Consider the following 20,623-nt stretch of genomic DNA (forward strand, 5'->3'; position numbering starts at 1 on the left):
CATCTTCATTAGGAAAAGCGAAATTTGCATTGGTAATTGTGGATGATTATACACGATTTTCGTTTTGTTTCACACTGAAATCCAAAACAGAAGTTTTTCAAACATTTAAGAATTGGCTTAGATCTATTGAGCGGCGCTTTGGCCACCAGGTGGCGCAATTGCAGACTGACCGAGGTACAGAGTTTACAAATACACAATTCCAGAGGTGGTTAGAATCCACAGGAATCAGATAGAAAAACAAGCCCTTATAGTCCATTTCAGAATGGAGTGGCGGAGCGAAGGAATGGGGTGCTCCAGAACATGAAAGATGCACTGCTGGCTGACGCAGGGTTGCATCATGCGCTGTGGGCCGAAGCTTTGAAAACTGCGAATTTTTTAATTAACAGAATTTGGTCATCCTCGATAGATCAAACCCCATATTATTTACTGTTTGGTAAGAAACCTTGTTTGAAGTATTTAAGTGTGTTTGGGTGCACCGCTTGGGTACATGTGCCAAAGCAACTCAGGAGAAAAGGTCAAGCGAAAACAAAGAAAATGAGGTTCCTGGGTTATGAGCCTAGCTCAAAGGCGTATAGATTTCTAGATGGTGATAGAAGCGTTGTAATTTCTAGGTCTGCCAGTTTCAATGAGGGGGAGAACTGGGACAAAGTACACGCAAATTCACAATTATACATTCCACTGAGTGAAAAAAGAAGAGGTCAGTTTAGACAGAAAGAAACACATGAGCAAGACACAAGGTCCTCTGCTGATGAAAATGAAGAAGATGAAGATGGAGAAGTTATTGAAGAACACGAAGAACACAAAGAAACACATGCTAGCAAGGTTAGTGAGACAGAGGCACAGACAGAAACACAAGGTCCCAGAAGGTCCCAAAGGACAAACAAGGGTATACCACCCAAGAGGTTTGGAATGGGTGGTGTGAGAGTGTGTCATGTTTATATAGAACCAAAAAATTACAAAGAAGTTTTAGAACTTCCTGCTTTTGAAAAAAGAAAATGGTTAGAGCCCATGGATGAGGAAATGAAGTACATGAAGAAATGTAAGGTGTTCACAGATGCAAAGGTGCATACAGAACACACAGAGGTTACAGGTAACAAGTATGTGTTAAAATTAAAAGTTAAAAAATAATGTGTAAATGTGTTGGGATTATGCTGTGTTCAGGCATAAAAAATTAGGAGGGGTGTCAGGGTATAGAATTTTATAGGCCTGAACCCATATATGTTTCATTAACGAGCTGCCATTATGTGCAGATGAGAGAAAAGCTGAATCATCCTAAGCTGATGCAATGAGGTGAAACCAGAAAGAGCCCAGGTGCAGAGATGAGGTCACCTGGAACCCGATTGGACTGGACAGAGACAAGATTATGTATAAATATGGACTGTGTCTGTAGAATGCTCTCTTCTTCTGATGTGATTTTCTGCCACGCATGCTGTCGGACTGTGTGAAGACTTCTAGATGTGCTGTAGATACCTGCCTGTATATAAGTGTACATATATGTAAATATAACCGTCAAAGAAGAACTGGTAAAGTGTCTTCATTTACTCTGCGCCAGAAACGTAACAATTATGCTCTCTGCAGCCAAAGATGGAGAACCTCTATACAGTCAGCAAAAACAAGACCTGGAGCTGATTGTGGCTCTGATCATCAGCTTCAAATAGCAAAATTCAAGCTTAAACTGAAGAGACTAGGAAAAACCACTGGGCTAGTCAGGTATAATCTAAACCAAATTGCTTACAAATACACAGTGGAAGTGAAGAACAGATTTAAGGAACTAGACTTGGTAGAAGAACTATGGATGGAGGCTTCTAACACTGTACAGGAGGCACCAACAAAAACTATCCAAAGAAAAGGAAAGGCAAGAAAGCAAAGTGGGTGTCCAACAAGGCCTTATAAATAGCAGAGAAGAGAAGGGAAACAAAATGCAAGGGAGATAGGGAAAGTTACAGAAAACTGAATGCAGACTTCCAAAGAATAGCAAGGAGAGAGACAAGAGGGCCTTCTTAAATGAACAGTGCAAAGATATAGAGGAAAAGAATAGAAAGGGAAAAACCAGAGATCTGTTCAAGAAAACAGGAGCTATTAACATTTTGTGCAAAGATGGGCATGATAAAGGACATAAAACGGCAGGGACCTCACAGAAGCAGAAGACATCAAGAAGAGGTGGCAGGAATACACAGAGGAATTATACGAGAAAGATTTGGGTGTCCCGGACAACCCAGATAGTGTAGTTGAGCCAGACATCCTTGAGAGTGAAGTCAAGTGGGCCTAAGAAAGCGTGGCTAACAACAAGACCAGTGGAGATGGTGGCATTCCAGTCAAACTATTTACAATCTTAAAAGATGACACTGTCAAGTAGCTACACTCAATATGCCAGCAAGTTTGGAAAACTCAGCAGTGGCCAGAGGATATCAGTCTACATCCCAATCCCAAAGAAGTGCAATGTCAAAGAATGTTCCAACTACTATACAAAAGCACTCAATCTACATGCTATCAAAGTTATGCTCAAAATCCTACAAGGCAGGCTTCAGCAATATGTGGACCGATAACTAACAGAAGTACAAGCTGGATTTCGAAGGGGCAGAGGAACTAGAGATCAAATTGCTAACATGTGCTGGATTATGGAGAAAGCTACAGAATTCCAGAAAAACATCTACTTCTGCTTCATTGACTACGCAAAAGCCTTTCACTGTGTGGACCACAACAAACTATGGCAAGTTCCTAAAGAAATGGGAGTGCCTGATCACCTCATCTATTTCCTGAAAAATCTATATGTGGGCCAGGAAGCAACAGTTAGAACTGGATATGGAACAACTGACAGGTTCACAATTGGGAAAGGAATACAAGGCTGTATATTGTCTCCCTGCTTATTTAATTTACATGCAGAATACATCATGCGAAAGGCAGGACTGGATGAATCCCAAGCCGGAATTAAGATTGCCAGAAGAAATATCAACAACCTCAGATGTGCAGATGATACCACTCTGATGGCAGAAACTGAAGAGGAATGTAAAAAACTTCTTAATGAGGGTGAAAGAGGAGAGCGCAAAAATCGTCTGAAGCTAAACATTAAAAAAACTAAAATCATGGCCACTGGTCCCATCACCTCCTGGCAAATAGAAGGGGAAGAGATGGAGGCAGTGACAGATTTTACCTTCTTGGGCTCCATGATCAATGCAGATGCTGACAGCAGCCACGAAATTAAAAGACGCCTGTTTCTTGGGAGGAAACTGATGACAAACCTAGACAGCATCTTAAAAAGCAGAGACATCACCTTAACAAAGGTCCACATAGTCAAAGCTATGGTTTTTCCAGTAGCGATGTATAGAAGTGAGAGCTAGACCATAAAGAAGGCTGACCGCCGAAGAATTGATGCTTTTGAAGTGTGGTGCTGGAGGAGACTCTTGAGAGTCCTCTGGACTGCAAGGAGAACAAACCTATCCGTTCTGAAGGAAATCAACCCTGAATGCTCACTGGAAGGACAGGTCCTGAAGCTGAGGCTCCAATACTTTGGCTATCTCATGAGAAGAGAAGACTCCCTGGAAAAGCCCCTGATGGTGGGAAAGTGTGAAGGCAAGAGGAGAAGGGGACGACAGAGAATCAGATAGTTGAACAGTATGAACGAAGCTACCAACATGAATTTGATCAAACTCCGGGAGGCAGTGGAAGACAGGAGGGCCTGGTGTGAAGGTTCTTCCATGGGGTCACAAAGGTTCTTCCATGGGGTCACGAAGAGTCGGACAGGACTTAACGACTAAACAACAACAACATAGTCACCTATATAAGAAAAGATGGTAATACTCTTCAGACAAACCATCTACTACTGTTATGCCCCAAGAGAACATAATGCCTCTCTTTTAGTTTTCAGTTCTTCAAGAGCCTTTTGAGACAGTACTCAGCAGAGAGCAACCAGACGTCTGTGACAAATGCAACTATGTCATACTCAGTAACTTGTGATCCACTGAAACCAGAGCGAGATTAGATAAACTGTTTGAAGACACCTAAGTGCTCTCTAGCTGATCTACTCCGCACTCTCCTTGAAATAACCTATCAGCAACTGTTACAATAACGGTGATGTCATCTGCCCGTCATTGCTATGGTTATTTGTCATCTGCCAATAGTGTGACGGGAGGTGGGACATAAGAGGGTGGAGCTAGGTTATTTAAGGGGGAGTGAATGAGGTGTGAGTCAGATAGGGACTTGATAGGGACCTGATAGGGACTTAGGGAGTTAGGGCTTGTACATGTTGTGTAGTACTGTGCTATATAGAGAGAGTGAAGGTCTGAGAGAGAGTATGTGTGTGGGTACTTTATTATACTGATTGCCTTTTATTTTAATTAGTATAGTGATTTACCATTCCTTTTATTATTATCAATAAACATAAGTTTTTATTTTAAAAATCATACTTTTGTCTGAAGAATTTTATGAGGGAATGGTTGGTGGCAGCGTGAATAAAGTGAGGGTGTGAGAGTGACGTGGCAGCTCCTTTGTGACGTGAGAGGAGGCTGTCACAATAAAACTGGTGTCCAGCAGTTGGGATACGAGTTGTCCAGTAAAGCCTTGGCCAAAGTGACCAGAGCAATTTCAGTTAGGGTCACCTGAAGTGAAGAGCGTGGGTAACTCTCTAGGATTTGACTCAAGGGGAGCAAATCTAGTGGAGAGGCGCTTGAGCTTCAGTGTGGGAGAACTGAGATAGGAGCTCTGTGGTGTCCATTTTGTGAGGGAGAGTGGCCCAAAGCAGAGGCTGTGGTAGTTTGGTCAGCGTGTCCAGAGTTAGGAGAATTCTGTGGGGACACAGACCAAGGGCAGCAAAGCTGAGGGATCTCCATTTTAATCAGCAGAACCTAAGTGTGAGTAGAGCTGTATTAAAATTAAAGTTGTGCCAAAGGCAGATTAATAAAGTATCCTTAGTTTGGCAAGGGGCCCAGTATAAGGGGCAGAAGACGCCAAAGAAGTGGAGTTACAGTTACCAGCTCACAGCTAGGCCAGCTGGTGTGCTCTGCAACTAAATATCAGACCTTAGCACAAGAAGGAAAAAAGTGATTTAAACAGAGGCTTGGAAATAAAACAGAGCCTTTTTTGTGATTAACATGCCCTTAACTCGCAGGAAGAAATCTGAGATTGAGCTGAGAGCTGCAGAGATGGCAGCCAGTTCAGAGGAGGAATTTAATGGTGAAGAGGAAAGATTTTCCTCAGCGCAAGAGGAAGAGTCCTCTAGTGAACATGTAACAGACCTAAGAAAATTTGAATTAGCACAAGCACATGAGTACAAAATGAAACAGCTAGAAATTGAGATAGAGAAAGAGAGAATGGAAAAGGAGGAAAAAGAGAGAGAGAGACAATTTGAACTGGAGAAAGAGCGTATGTCTTTTGAGATTAGGAGACTGGAATTAATGAACCAGAACAACAACAACAACAGAAATTCTAGCTCTGAGGATGGACAGTTGTCAAAAACAGATCTGAAGAAATTCCCTTCTTATAAACAGGGAGACTGTCCTGAAGCATTCCTTACGCTTTTTGAAAGAGCATGTGCAGATTTCTCTGTTAGAGAGTCAGAGAAAATGATAATTTTGAGGTCTCTAATCAGTGGGAAAATGGCTGAAGTCTACACTGATATGCCAATCGAATTAAGTAAAAATTATTCAGAATTTAAAAAGATGGTTTTTGCTAGATTTGGCATAAATGCAGAACACCTGAGAAAGAAATTCAGATCGCTGTCAAAGATATCAGATGAGTCTTACACACAGCTTGGTTTCAATTTAGTTAAATGTTTGGACAAGTGGTTAACACAGGAGGGTGTACAGACAATTCTACAATTAAAAAATATTATAGGATTGGAACAGTTCTATTCCTTACTCCATGGTGAAATTAAATATCTGGTCCAAGAGAAGAGACCTTTAGACGTTAGACAAGCAGCTGAGATTGCAGATTTTATTTCACAAATAAGAGGGCCTTCGTATTCTGAGGGGAAAAACATGAGGAAAACATGGAAAGACTACCCTAAATATTCCAAAGGGCAAGTTCAGAATCAGCAGAAAGTGGGCAGCCATTTTGGTGGAAAGTCTTCAGAACAGGGCCAAGCCAAGAGCCAGATTTTGGAGGGAAAAGAAAAACTAGAAAATATGGCTGGAAAAAGCTCATGGGGAGAAAGAATTTGTTACAACTGTCAAGAGAGGGGCCATATTGCTTCCCAGTGTACTAAAACAAAACAAAATAAAGAAATTTTACCTCAGAAAATGAATTTAAACAAGGCTAAGGCTGTGTACTGCATTCAGAACAGTCAAATGGCTCCCCCTAGAGAAGAGCAGGTTGTCATGGAAACGACAGCAGAGTCAGCAGAGCTCTCTAAAATGGATACATAAAGTGGAAAGATCTCAAGTTATGACGATAATATTCCTATTGCTGAAATTAAACACTGTTTATATATTAGAACTGATTCTCAATTATTTGAATCAGCTGGAGACAATATAGGAATATTTGAACACAACTATTTAGCATTGAGAGACACTTGCTCCCAAGTTACCATTTGTCACTCTGATATAGTACCTCAGAAGCACATAATTCCTAATCAGCATATGACAATCAAAGGGATTGGGAAGGAGGTAGGGATTTTGCCTGTAGCAGAAGTTTTAATTCGTTATCAGGGATGGCAAGGGAATTGGTGCGTTGGAGTTTCATCGCAAATCCCTGCAGCAGTGCTTATAGGCACAGATCTCTCAAAACATGTTAAGAGTGCATTGGTGGTTACACGATCACAACCAGAACAAACTGAGGCAGAAAGAAACGTTACTGATGTTCAAGAGAGATATGGAAATATACCCCAAGCTGAGGCATTTTCTCTAGAAATACCTCAGAAAAGTATATTTTCCCAAGAGCAGCTAGCAGACCCCACTTTAAAAGTCTGTTTTGAGAAAGTGGCTGACAAAGAATTATTACCTGAATCCCCTGAACGTTTCATTATCAAACAAGGGTTGCTATACAGAGAAAAACTGATAAATATTTCAAAAGGGGGACCTGAGATTAGAAGCCAGTTAGTTGCACCAGATAAATATTGTTCAATGATTTTGGAAAGGGGACATTCAGACATATTCGCTGCACATTTGGGTATAAATAAAACCAAACAGAGAATAACCCAGAAATTTTATTGGCCTGAAATTGGTAAACAGATTAGAAATTTCTGTCAGAGATGTGATGTGTGCCAGAAACAGGGTCATAACTGCGACAAGACTAAAGCAAAGATGTGCCCATTACCAGCAATTTCAACACCTTTTAAACGTATAGGAGTAGACATTATAGGACCATTATCCACAGTCACGAAGAGAGGAAACAAATTTAATCTAACCATTATAGATCATGCCACGAGATACCCTGAAGCAATTCCTTTGAGAAACATTGAGAACCATACAGTAGCTGATGCCCTGGTGAACTATGAGTAGAATGGGTTTTCCTTCAGAGATTATAACGGATTTGGGAACATCATTTACATCCAAACTTATGAAGAGATTGTGGCAGATTTGTGGAGTAAAACACCTACAAACTTCCCCCTATCATCCTCAAAGTAATGGGTTAACGGAGAAATTCAATGGGACCCTCATGAGGATGATTAAAGCCTATTTAGCTGAGAACCCTAATAACTGGGACCAAAAATTACAGTTACTTTTATATGCCTACAGATCAGTCCCACAAGAGAGTACTGGGTTCAGCCCTTTTGAGTTTTTATTTGGGAGACAAGTGAGGGGTCCGCTGGATCTAATTAAGCAAAATTGGGAACAGACTATTGAAGAAGACCGCCAAAATGTAGTCACCTATACAGACTCCTTAATGAACAGCCTCAAAAGAAATCTAGATTTGGCTGCTGAAAATCTAAAAGCACAAAAAGTCAAACAGAAAATGTGGTATGACAAAAAGGCTAGGGAACGTCAGTTTAATCCTGGAGATGAGGTCCTTATGTTGAGGCCCATCAAGGGGAACAAGCTACAGCTGAGTTGGAATGGACCATATAGTCATTCATAAAATGAGTGACGTCAATTACATTATTGAGGGAGATGAACATTTAGGCCGAAGGGTAGTTCATGTAAATGCCCTTAAGCCTTATTATAGAGAAAAGAAAAATGTGCTGTTTGCAATGAAAGCAGCTGATAAAGAAGACCATGAGTTACCCTTCTGGGAAGGGAGGGGTCAGCCAAAGTTCAACCCAGAGGAGCTGAAGATCAGCCCTGCCTTATCCATAGAACAGCAGAGTGATCTGAAAACATTGGTTAATAAGTATCAACAGGTTTTCTCCAGCAAACCTGGTGTAGCCAAGGGAGTGTTACATCGTATTGATACAGAGCTGATGAAGAAAAGGAGCGATGACCGCATTCCATGGTCCAATGACTGCGATGTGGCTTTCGGAAAGCTAAAAGAAGCATTAACCAACCACCCTGTGTTGCATGCTCCAGACTTCAGTAAAGAATTCATCATCTACACCGATGCTTCCAATGCCGGGGTAGGAGCTGTGCTCTGCCAGTGTGATGACAACGGAGACCAGCATCCTGTGTCCTACCTGAGCAAGAAACTTCAACAAGGCGAGAAGCACATGTCGACCATTGAAAAAGAGTGTTGGGCCATCGTGTACTCAATCCAGAAATTGAAACCTTACATCTGGGGGAGACACTTCATTCTGTGTACAGACCACTCACCTCTGATGTGGCTAAAGACTATGAAAGCCCAAAATGGCAAACTAATGAGGTGGGCTCTTCTTTTACAGGACTATGATTTTGAGGTTAAGGTAGTCAAAGGGACTATGAACTGTGTTGCTGACGCCTTATCCCGAAGATCCGACGACGACGGTTGAACGAACATGGATTCTTAAAATATAACTAAGTGTAAAAGTTGGAAAATGTATTGTTATTGATATATTATGTGTGTATATAAATAAGCAATTGTTTATTTACAATGTAAGTATATTTTAAAGATACAGTTATGCATAAATGTGTTAAATATGGTTGTGGTAAGTGTTACAATGTGGTATGCAATGTTTTGTTTTATGTGCAGTTGTTTTGGGGTAAAAAGCACCTTAGCTTTCCCCCCACAAAACAACTTTTATAAGGGGGAAGGTAATGTTACAGTAACAATGATGTCATCTGCCTGTCATTGCTATGGTTGTTTGTCATCTGCCAATAGCATGACGGGAGGTGGGACATAAGAGGGTGGAGCTAGGGTATTTAAGGGGGAGTGAAAGAGGTGTGAGTCAGATAGGGACTTGATAGGGACTTAGGGCTTGTACATGTTGTGTAGTACTGTGCTATATATACAGTGGTGCCTCGCATAACGATTTTAATTGGTTCCAAAAAAAAACGTTATGTGAAACATCGTTATGTGAAACACCATTTCCCATAGGAATGCATTGGAAACCGGTTAATCCATTCCAATAGGCACAGATTGCCTTCCTTAAGCGAAAAAACCCATAGGAAACATTGTTAAACGATACAATGTTTCCTCCATTGGAATGTATTGAAGCTGACTCAATGCATTTCAATGGCTTTGCGAAGTCAATTTTTGCAAATTTAAGTGTGTCATAAAAGGGTCAAAAATGGTTTTAAATGCTTGGATTAGCTTCTGCACCCTCTAAAACGGATGCAAAAGTTAATTTGGCTTTGATCTGACTTTTCGTTAATTTATGGTGAATTTTTCCCCCCAACTTTTGACAGCTGTCAAAATCTGACAGCTCCATTGGTTCCTATGGGGGAAGAAAAAATTCACAAAAAATTAACGAAGACTCAGCAACTGTTCTAAATGCTTGGATTCGTTAGAGGATCCCCTAAGTCGTGCGCAAACCTGATTTGGCTTTGATCTGACTTTTCGTTAATTTATGGTGAATTTTTTTTCGGCCCATAGGAACCAATGGAGCTGTCAGATTTTGACAGCTCCATTGGTTCCTATGGGCTGAAAAAAAAATTCACCATAAATTAACGAAAAGTCAGATCAAAGCCAAATCAGGTTTGCACACGACTTAGGGGGTCCTCTAACGAATCCAAGCATTTAGAACCATTTTTGACCCTTCTAAGACACTTTTTAAATTGAAAAAAGAAACATCGTTAAGTGAAGCAGGGGACCTAAAATCGTATTCGTTATGCGAAGCGTGGTCCCAAACTTCGCTAAGCGAAAATCGCCCATAGGAAACATCGTTATACGGTGCATATTATTTTCTTTAAAAAACACATCGTTATGCGAATTCATCGCTAAACAAGGCACTCGTTAAGCAAGGCACCACTGTATAGAGTGAAGGTCTGAGAGAGAGTATGTGTGTGGGTACTTTATTATACTGATTGCCTTTTATTTTAATTAGTATAGTGATTTACCATTCCTTTTGTTATTATCAATAAAGATAAGTTTTTATTTTAAAAATCATACTTTTGTCTGAAGAGTTTTATGAGGGAATGGTGGGTGGTAGCGTGAATAAAGTAAGGGTGTGAGAGTGACGTGGCAGCTCCTTTGTGACGTGAGAGGAGGCTGTCACAATAAAACTGGTGTCCAGCAGTTGGGATACGAGTTGTCCAGTAAAGCCTTGGCCAAAGTGACCAGAGCAATTTCAGTTAGGGTCACCTGAAGTGAAGAGCGTGGGTAACTCTCCTTTGTGACGTGAGAGGAGGCTGTCACAGCAACCAAAGGGTTAATGGAAAGGAAAGAGCCCTAAGGAAACACAGTTGAAAGTACTTAGGACCTTTTGTCTTCTGCAAAAACTTCAGGATATGACTGAACATTTATTAAAAAATGAAGCCCATACAAATCTCTCTAATAGATAGATAGGTTCTAAACATAAATAAATGCTTCTATCCATCAAATTGTTGGTCAGGAAGTAGTAAAGGGCAGCAGATGGACTGAATTCTGCCTCCTCCTAATCAGCAGATTACTGCTTTGTTTACCGGGCAATACATATGATACCTTAGCAGCTGGAGCAGGCTGGGTTCCTTCCCTATTCAGCATGATTCTTCATCTACCAAGGGATACATGCATGGAGTGCTCAGAGAGAATATTTCCTAGCTGGTGGGGCCACTGTTTATTATGAAAAATCTCCCAGGCTTATTCCAGCTTTAAAAGATTTGAAGGATCCTGAAAATATGTTATTCTCAAAACATACATTATTGGGTTTCTCCTGTTAAAAACCTTTATTATACAAGAGAAATGCTTCCAAGTTCTTACCTGATAAATACAGGTATCCAAAATTACTGATTAAGTATTTATTTGTGCTTGATTTTATTTTTGAAAAGTTTCAGAAGGCAAATGAACTAGAAATACCATCCACCTTTTTTACATAATTCAGAGATCAATAGTATTTAAAGTAGTTGCAAAGTACGTTAGCATAGATATACTTTTACAATGACTTGTTTGAAAATATCTAGAGGCTTTAATATATCCCAAAGGCTTTTCTCATTTGCATAGTAAAGATATTTTTGGTTGTACCTGAATATTAAAATAGAAAATGTAGTTACAGTCACCAAGTAAGAACTGCAATAAATGCTAAAAAGTGAAATATATTCTCTGTAACTGAAGAATGAACAATAGAAACAATGAGGTTCCAGTTACATTTTGAAAATTTTAGGGCACCTCAATCCCAGTTTTGAAAGATGGAAGTATTCTGAAAAGAAGTTACTTTTTTTTTGTTTGTTGCTAAATATTCCCATATCTAACTAGTACAAAGTTATATTTCCCCCCAAAAGATTTTTCAAGCACCACAGCTTAATTATACTTTACAGAAAAAGGTATTTTGAAAAGGTTGCAAATAAAAGCCCACTGCAATATTTATTGGTTAAACAGAAATAATTAGACTAAATACTTGTACCTGTCAAGTAAATTTGCTTTAAAGTCAGGCTTTCCTTTGTTTTCCCACACTGGTTTTCCCTGGTTCTGGTTTTCAAGGCATATTTTTGTCATAGTATAGCAAGGCATATTTCTCCATTGTGCTTGCATTTCATCAGAATCCAGTTTGCCAGGTCATCAAATCTTCTATATTTTAATCAAACATAAGCTTGTCTGAATTATACAGCTAAGCTGTAATTCCTTCCCCATTCTTTTTTCAGTGCTTAAATAGTTATCTTCTTCCAGAGACTAGATTGATTCTAAGTCATTAAGACTATGATCATATTCTTGCTTACCTGAGAGAAAGTCCCATTAAACTCAATGGGTAGAATCTTGCCAGCATAACTTTGTGCTGGATAACTCAGCTCAGGCCCCAGGCACATTCAATTTAAGTAATTAAAATTTTCCTATTACATACGTATTTTAAGTTCCAAGGCTGTCCTGACCCTGCTGGTGGCAATCTAGCAGTGATTTTTTAAATTATTCAGTTCATTTTTTTAAAACGACTCAGTTTTTTGAATGTGGGATATTGAACTTCTGTATCCTTGATTCAAAACACCAGGGAATTGCACAATATTGTGCCCGTGTTGCCAGCAGGAAAAAGGATGCCAAGCAAAGGGCAGCTTGAAGGTTGACACCAACTGCCGTAGTCAAGATAGTCTACTCTACAGGATACTCTTGTGCTCACTACCATTCACAAAGTGATACCAAGCAAAGGGAAATTCTAGAAACTGATTCCTTTTCCTCATCAGTTAACATCTTCTCACTAAAATATAAAGCAACTGTCACAGCTGCTTTTCAACAAGTGTGAATAGGAAAAAAGAACAACCTAACATGAAATGCTGTTGGTTTGCAAAATCTGAGCAGATAATAAATAATAAATTAATTATATGAGATTTTGGCAGTCATTACCTCATAGTCACCCTTTTTTAAAATTAATTTTCCATTAAGTAATGGAAGATTATCGGGAAGGGAATTTGGAGCAGGGTATTGGGGTGAATAAAAAATACAGAATGTGATACAGAACAGTAAATATTGTTACATTTGTTGATATGTTTCTTACTAAGCTTACTTCACACTTATAATTTTTTTCCTAAGTTTTTAAAATCTAAAATTATATCTTATATTTTCTTTCTCATAATTTTAACCCATTCATGTTTTTATCTCTCATCCAATTATACAAAGGTTGCCACTTTTTTCTAGCTTCAGCAATTAGCTCATATAGTCACCCTTGATGGCACATAACATTTGAGGAGTATTTTTCTTAATTACCATATAAATGTATAGTGACAAGATGAGTGGAAAGGTTGAAACTGTGACAGCATATAGACACCAAGAATCATTATCTCCAGTCACAAAGCAAGAAGCAATAATTTCATAGCTTAAAGAAGTGAGTTTCTGAATATTTGTTCTCTATTCTTTTAAAAAATATTTTTAAGAAACATTTTTACAACCAAATACAGAACCACTTTTCCAGGCATGAATGCTTGCTTGGCCAGGGAGACATTCAAAAGTCCTCCTGAGAGTCAGATAATTGTGTCCTAACTAGCAAGGTCAAAAATTCAGATCTCACTTCTTACATACAAGCTGCAGCAATGTTTGTAACTTTGGAAGACTTCCACTGGTATGGCAGTTTATAAGAATTTCAAATGTTTCACTCTTTTGAAAAGCCTTTTTTTTGAGTAGCAGTAATTCACCCCCGCAGCCTGGATTCTTTCCAAATAAAAAAGCAACTTGAAATAATCATTCTCTTTCAAGATAAGCAAAATTGGCCTTTCCAATTTACTTGATCTGTTTTAAATCTTCTGACAAAAAAGGTTGCCCCCATTTTCAGAATTGCTCATAGAATGCCAGTTTGCTGTGCCAGCATAATAATAATCACTGCATTCTTAGGAAGTGATAATTAAAGGCTTCTTCTCACCATCTTGAGGCTTCCAAAGGCTTCTCCAGGGCAAAAGGAAATCCTAGGGAGCCTTGAAACCTCAAAGAATGATGGCAGGAAGCTTTTAATTACTTCCAACTAAACTTGTGCAAAACTGGCCTTTCCAACTTACTTGATCTGTTTTACCAAATAAGTTATTGCATTAGAGACATACAGCATATAGTAATTCACTGGTATTTTTACATTGCTTACGCTTGATCTATTCAAAATATTGTTTTAAATAATAAGAATAATATCTTGCAGGAGAAACATGAATTCATTTGTCCATGCGTCCATAGTTTCCATACATACAGTTACATCAGACTTCCAAGTCTGTACAGTATTTAATTCGTAAATGCATCCGCTAAAATTAATTAATTGGATTAAACCAGTTTTTAATAGATATCATTTAAGGATATACTTTTTGGGAGATTTTGTTGTGGTTCAGCTTGTTATCGTATCAAGAATGGACAAAAATAGCCTCGTGGCACAGTGGTTAAACAGCTGTACTGCAGCCAAAACTGGGCTCACGACCTGGGGTTCAATCCCAGGTTGCCGGCTCAAAGTTGACTCAGCCTTCCATCCTTCCGAGGTCAGTAAAATGAGTACCCAGCTTGCTGGGGGAGCAATGTGTAGCCTGCATAATTAACTTGTAAGCCGCCCAGAGAGTGCTTGAAGCACTATGGGGTGGTATATAAGCAGCACGCTTTTATATAAGCAGCACACTTTTTACTTCTAATTAATGTATTTAGTATGTGCAAATTTTTCCAACATTTTCTTAATTTCTCTAAACAACCTCTATCATGAAGCTCTGATACAATGAGATAATTGAATTAAACTGATTAAAAAAGAAATTAGCTAAAACAAGATAGTGGTCTAATCAACTAAAATTATTTAATTGGTTTACAACTGTGATTTGTACACACACACACAAGTACAGTGTTATAGATATGGATGGAATTTTTGTCATTCTGGGACTTCTAGTGCCAGAAACTGTGTAGAATCCCCCAGTCGGACTTCTGGGGCTGGAAGGGGAGAAACCAGAAGGCAAAAGAGATGCCTTTCTACCACCATTATCTGTTTCACTCCACATGATTTAGCTTAAAACAAGGGAATGCCTTCTTAGTTGTGCTGCTTCCTGGGAGTCGCCCCATTGCTCTGTGAAAGGGTAATTTAGTGAGAGACTCCCCTTATACAATCTAATGGGTAGTGAGACTACAGTGGTGCCTCACTAGACAATTGCCTCACAGGACGAAAAACCTTCAAGACAATGGGTTTTTGCGATCACTATGGTGCCTCACAAGACCTTTTTTCTATGACTGATGCTTCACAAGACTTTTTTTTTTTTTTGAGACCGGTGCATAGGGAACCTCGCAAGATGATTTTTTCACAAGACAATGATTTTCATGGAACGAATTTTAATCGTCTTGCGAGGCACCACTGTACCCTACCCATAGACCACTGGAGAAATTCACAGCAGTGCAAATGACAGGGCATTACTTTCTGTTTCCCAATCAATACACACGGAGAGATGAACAAAATAGAGGTAGAAAGAAATTTCTTTTACTTCTGGCTTCTCCTCTGCTAGTCCCAGAAGTCTGCCTTGGGGTTAAGAGTAAAAAAATTTGGATCAGGTAACTGGAACCATTAAACACTTAAATGTATTTCTCACCTTTCTACAACCAAGCTTACTGCTTGTGTAACATCAGGGTTTGCAACCTGGAGACGTTTCCACAAAGACCACACAAATTCTTTATCCGCCTTGGGGGTGGGAGGAAAAAACAGAAGACAAGAATATTACACACCTTGGCACCGCAATATTACTCATTTAAAACTCTTAACATATTGAAATTCTCAGGGACTTGATAGTTCAGGGTGTCTTTTTCTCATTTTTGTGTGGAGAAAAAAAATAGGAAACTTAAAACAAAGTACCTTACATCTGTATATTATCAATACTCTTAAAGTATTTTCCAGATCTTCCATCACAGTAGAAAGGGAATGGAGCCATGAAAACAGAAATGGGGAGTCACAGATAGAGAAACAGAGACAATGGGCATAGAGGAGAGTCACAGCGAGAGACAGGAGGGATTCTCTGGAATGGTTTCTAGTTGGAGGAATCCAAAGGAATTCTTCCTCTGCTCCCATTTATTTTTGTTGTCTCAGGTATAGAGGATAGAGTGTACAGTACTTTAATATCAGCCCTGTTCCATTTAATAGACCTTTGGTCTAGATGGGTGGGATTGAAATCGAAATCAGTCAATCAATCAATCAAGTTTATTTCTTGTCAGCAGTCAGCAGTTAAGCACCTATGAACTCAGCAATGAGTCTCTGAGGTAAATGGGACATACTTCTAGGCAATATATTGCAGCCTTACCATAGGAATGTGTGTGAGTGAACTTGATTGGGTTGAGTATGCTGCAAGGCAAGATTATACATGGACATAGTATCCAGGTACATTCTCTTCTTGGACTGATGTTGCCTAAATACCACAAACATTTTTGCTGTAATATTGTGCAAACCTACTCAAAAGGAAGCCCTATTGAATTCATTGGGATTTATTTCCAGATATACATGCACGCAGATACACACACACACACACCCCATGTCCAGGTCACGCTATTTCATAATCTAGTCTCTGGGAGGTCATATACATAAATATACAGTACAGCATACTGTACAGTAACTCAAACTTCCCAATGAATGTCTTCCATTGTTAATTTTGGTGTGTAGTGTTTTGTTCTAAAAAGCCACAAAATTCAACCCATCAGGAAACCTATGATTTACAAAAGTAGGATATTGCTTCCATGGTCCACAATTCCAATTATTAGGAAATGGTTGGACATTGCCTTGTAACGTTGTGCTGTTTGGAAATGGGATGCTAAGCTGTACAAAGGCCAGCCTATATGTTGATGACACCAGTGTCAGCAATTACAATGGTCCATAGGATCCCCACTTCTACTTACTATTGTTTAAAAGGAGATATCAAGCAAGAAAAATCCCAGAATCTGAAACCTTTTTTCATCTGTTAATCACATCTCACCCAAATACAAAGCAATTGCCATAGCCGTTTGTTGCTAGATTTTCTGCATATTTATTACTTCAACATTGCTTTCCTAGGCATTTTTGTCTCTCTCATGCCTAGGAAAACATTATCATTTATCCTGAAAATCTCAGGGAAGACTTCATAGACTACCTTTCTACTGTCCTTTTTTTAAAAAAATTCAAAAAACAAAACTAAGAATACAAAAAACTATTACAATCTAAACCACAGTGCACCCCATACCCACGGGACCCTTGGGAGCAATACTTTTAATACGAATCTCTATTCCAAAATTGTATTGATCGTTGTTTAAAGGCTTTCCCCTTTCCTTTCACTAATACAAATGCAATAAATTCAGTTAACTCCAAGCTATGCTCAAGATGGTGACCTGATAGGAGGAGGTTGTGTTTTTCCTCCTGCTGAGTCAGCTTTTTGTCACTTTCTTTCTGGTCTCTTTCTTTTTGCTTTATTTTATGTTTCTTGCCTCCCTTATTTGATGCAGCTGCTTTTTATTCTTTTATCTCTGCTGCAACAGCAACAAACATTACAAACATCACAACTGTTGCTGCTTCCACTATCACCGGGAGTAAGAAGAACAACAACGCCGCTGCAGCTGCAGCTGCTGCTGCTGTTAGGGAAACAGGCAGGCAGACTGGAATACAGTTAGTTGCTTGGAAAAAGAGAAGGATGGTGTTCTCAGCAAAATAATTGAAGGAAATCAATTTCTGTAATTATATACATAGCTGCTGCTGTGAGTCCGAAGACTGGGGCTGAGGCAGCCAACTTGGTCGTAGAAAGGTGGAGCTGGGCATCACGGGAGCCTCCTTTCGTGCTGCAGGGTTGGAAGAGCTGAAGGGACCTCTTAGTTTTGGGGGACTGGCGCTGGGGTCTTGGAGACGAGCCCAGCGTGGAGTGGTGCGGAGGAGCCCGCTTGCTCGAATAGTGAAGCCCCGGAGAGATCGCGGACGCCAGCTGGAGGAGGCGTGGTGAGCCTGGAGTCGGGGACCGAGAGGCTGCCTGAGGACTAGTGAAGCTGGTGCCGACTTGTGGTGGGACACTTTTGGAAACTTTTCTGGGGGGCCGTTTGGAACTGGGAGTCATTGATACCTATGGCCAGGGGAAACTCCTTTTCAGCAGCGGACCCTGGCATGCTTAAGGGGGAATTTTCTGACTGTATCCCCATTGTCGTTTCAAGTGGCTCTCCCTCAGCTTCCCCTCCTTCAGATGTTACTTCCTGCTTTGCCTTTGCTTCTGACTGCTTGACTTGGGGCCTCTGCCGCCATAAACTTGAATTCATCTCCATCAGCCTACTTGAGGGAAAGAAGATCTGCAGCCAGTGCATGGTGGGACAGGTTCAATTGTGTGTGGGAGAATCTTGGGTTTATTTCATTATTTTTGTTTAATTTATTTCTGTTATCTCTTGTTTTGTTTATATTAGTTGTATTATGCTGTTTCTATTCTATTTTTATTTTTGAAACAAATGTTTTTATGTAAAATTTTATTTAAGTTGCCCAATTTAAATTTCATTTAAATTGCTAATTTGATAAATTGTTTGATTTAATAATTTGATTACTTTGATAATTGTTTGAGCTTGTATTATTGTTTAGAGTTGAATGTATTTTGTTAATTCTCTTACTATTGTTCACTGTATTACTTTAGTGTATCTTGTTTTCTTCTTTCTTGACATGGAGTGGAAGGCTTGCCCCCCCCAGCGGGGGGTTTAACATCAGTGTGATTACAGTTAGAGGGAGACATGGCGTTGGCACAGTGCCTAGTCGTTTTATAAGAACAGTGAACAGATGTTTGAAGGCTGCTCACTGTTCTGGCACTGTGACCAACTGCCAGTCTCAAGGTAGCCAGATCAGCCGGCCCTCCACTCTAAAACTGGTGGTGTTGAACGCCAGGTCTGTGTCCAATAAGTCCCGGATTATACAAGATCTTATTCTGGAGGAGGATGCAGAGCTGGCGTGCATAACCGAAGCATGGATGGGCGGGGAAGGGGGAGTTCCTCTGACCCTTGCCTGTCCTCCTGGTTATGCAATCCAGCACCAGGGTAGACTGGACGGGCGGGGGGGAGTAGCCATTATTTATAGAAATACCTTGGAGCTTATTAGGCGCTCTTCGGTGGTGAAGCTGGGTCTGGAGGCCCTCCACGTGTTGATTGGGGCCAGGGATGGTATTGGGATCTTGCTGGGTTACTGTGCTCCCCATGACCCAACTACCTCCGTACCAGAACTGGCGGACTTTGTCTCTGCGGCACTGTTGGAGTCCCCATGGCTTCTGGTCCTGGGTGACTTCAACATCCATGTGGAGGCAGAGATTGCCAGTCCAGCTCTTAAGTTCCTAGAAACCATGGCTTCCCTTGAACATGTCCCAACATATTAATGGCCCCACCCACATGGGTGGTCATATGAAAGAACCAGCGTTCTCCACTGAGCGGACCAAGTGTGGTCTGATGGTGACTGATCTTGTTTCAGTTCCATTATCATGGTCAGATCAACACCTAATAAAATGTAACCTCTCAGTGGCTCTCCCTCCCCGCAGGGAGCAGGGACCTGTTTTAATGGTCCACCCTTGAAGGCTACTGGATCCATTCCGATTCCAGGATGGGGAGGCTCTCCGAGCTGGGAATCGGTGGCCTGGTGCTCGCCTGGTTCCGATCCTTCTTGGAGGACGATCCCCAGAGAGTACGGCTTGGGGAGAGCTTTTCAGCCCTGTGGAGTCTCAATTGTGGGGTTCTGCAGGGGTCGATCATCTCCCCAATGCTGTTCAACATCTATATGAAGCCATTCTGTCCCTTCAGTGCTGTCTGCAGGCTGTGCTGCAAGGGATGCAGCTGAATGGGTTGAGGTTGAACCCGGACAAGACGGAGGTCTTGAGGGTGGGCGGCCCCTCCATTGGCGGATTGGGAAACTCTCCCTTTTTGGGGGGGTGACTCTCACCGCAAAGAGTGTGGTGCGCAGCTTGGGGATACATCTGGACCTGATGCTTACCATGGAAACCCAGGTGGCATCCGTGGTCCGCTCCACCTATTTCCATCTGTGGTGGATTGTCCAGCCGTGACCCTATCTTGATGGTGGGGCTCTCACCACTTTCATCCATGCGCTTATAATATCGAGATTAGACCACTGTAATGCGCTTTACATGGGGCTACCTTTAAGATTGATGCGGAAGCTTCAAATGGTGCAGAATGCGGTACCCAGACTGCTTGGCGGGGTGAGAAAGTACCAGCATATTTCTCCCACTCTGGCTGCCTTGTATTGGCTGCCCATTCACTTCTGCATGATTTCAAAGTGTTAATGATGACATATAAAGCCCAAAACGGTTTAGGACCTTGATACCTGGCAGATCGCCTTCTCCCACCTAGATCTACCCAAATCACTTGCCATAGCCAGGAGGGACGGTTGAGGAGCTTAATGCTGAGAGAGGCCCAGAAAGAAAGAACAAGAAACCGGGCCTATTCGGCAGTGGCCCCTCAGCTCTGGAATAACCTCCCATCATTGATCCACCTGGCTCCCTCGCTGGGTGTTTTTAACAGCCAATTAAAAACTTGGCTCTTTAGGCAGGCTTCCCTCCTGTCAATATTTGACTTTATGTTTATTATACTTTTTTCTTTTCCCATCTTGAGCATTACTAAGCATTACTGATCACTGTTGTTTTGAAATGTTTTTAACTGTTTTAGTTTACAATGTTTAATGGAACCCACCCAGAGTAGATTTTGTCTAAAAGGGCGAGCGGGATAGAAATCTAATAAAATAAATATATAAAATAAATATATATAAAATATATATAAAATCTACCCCAAATAGCATAAAATATTTGAA

General features: G+C 40.6%; 1 protein-coding gene across 12 annotated transcripts in view; it reads right to left on the reverse strand.

Annotated features, from left to right (window-relative positions):
• Positions 1–20,623, reverse strand: part of CNTLN (centlein) — a 484,545-nt gene that overhangs the window by 411,121 nt on the left and 52,801 nt on the right. For 10 of the 12 annotated variants that reach the window (XR_013541453.1, XR_013541452.1, XM_020797524.3 and 7 more), the window contains exon 2: positions 15,432–15,520. The exons of the other annotated variants lie outside the window; for them this stretch is intronic. Coding sequence is in view for 8 of the 10 variants with exons in the window: in XM_020797524.3 (XP_020653183.3) it covers positions 15,432–15,520 (89 nt within the window). In the remaining 2 variants the exon portion in view is untranslated. The remainder of the gene's footprint in view (positions 1–15,431; positions 15,521–20,623) is intronic. 12 annotated transcript variants of the gene reach the window in all.

The sequence above is a fragment of the Pogona vitticeps genome, chromosome 2, assembly GCF_051106095.1.
Source record: "Pogona vitticeps strain Pit_001003342236 chromosome 2, PviZW2.1, whole genome shotgun sequence".
Classification (NCBI taxonomy): Eukaryota; Metazoa; Chordata; class Lepidosauria; order Squamata; family Agamidae; genus Pogona; species Pogona vitticeps.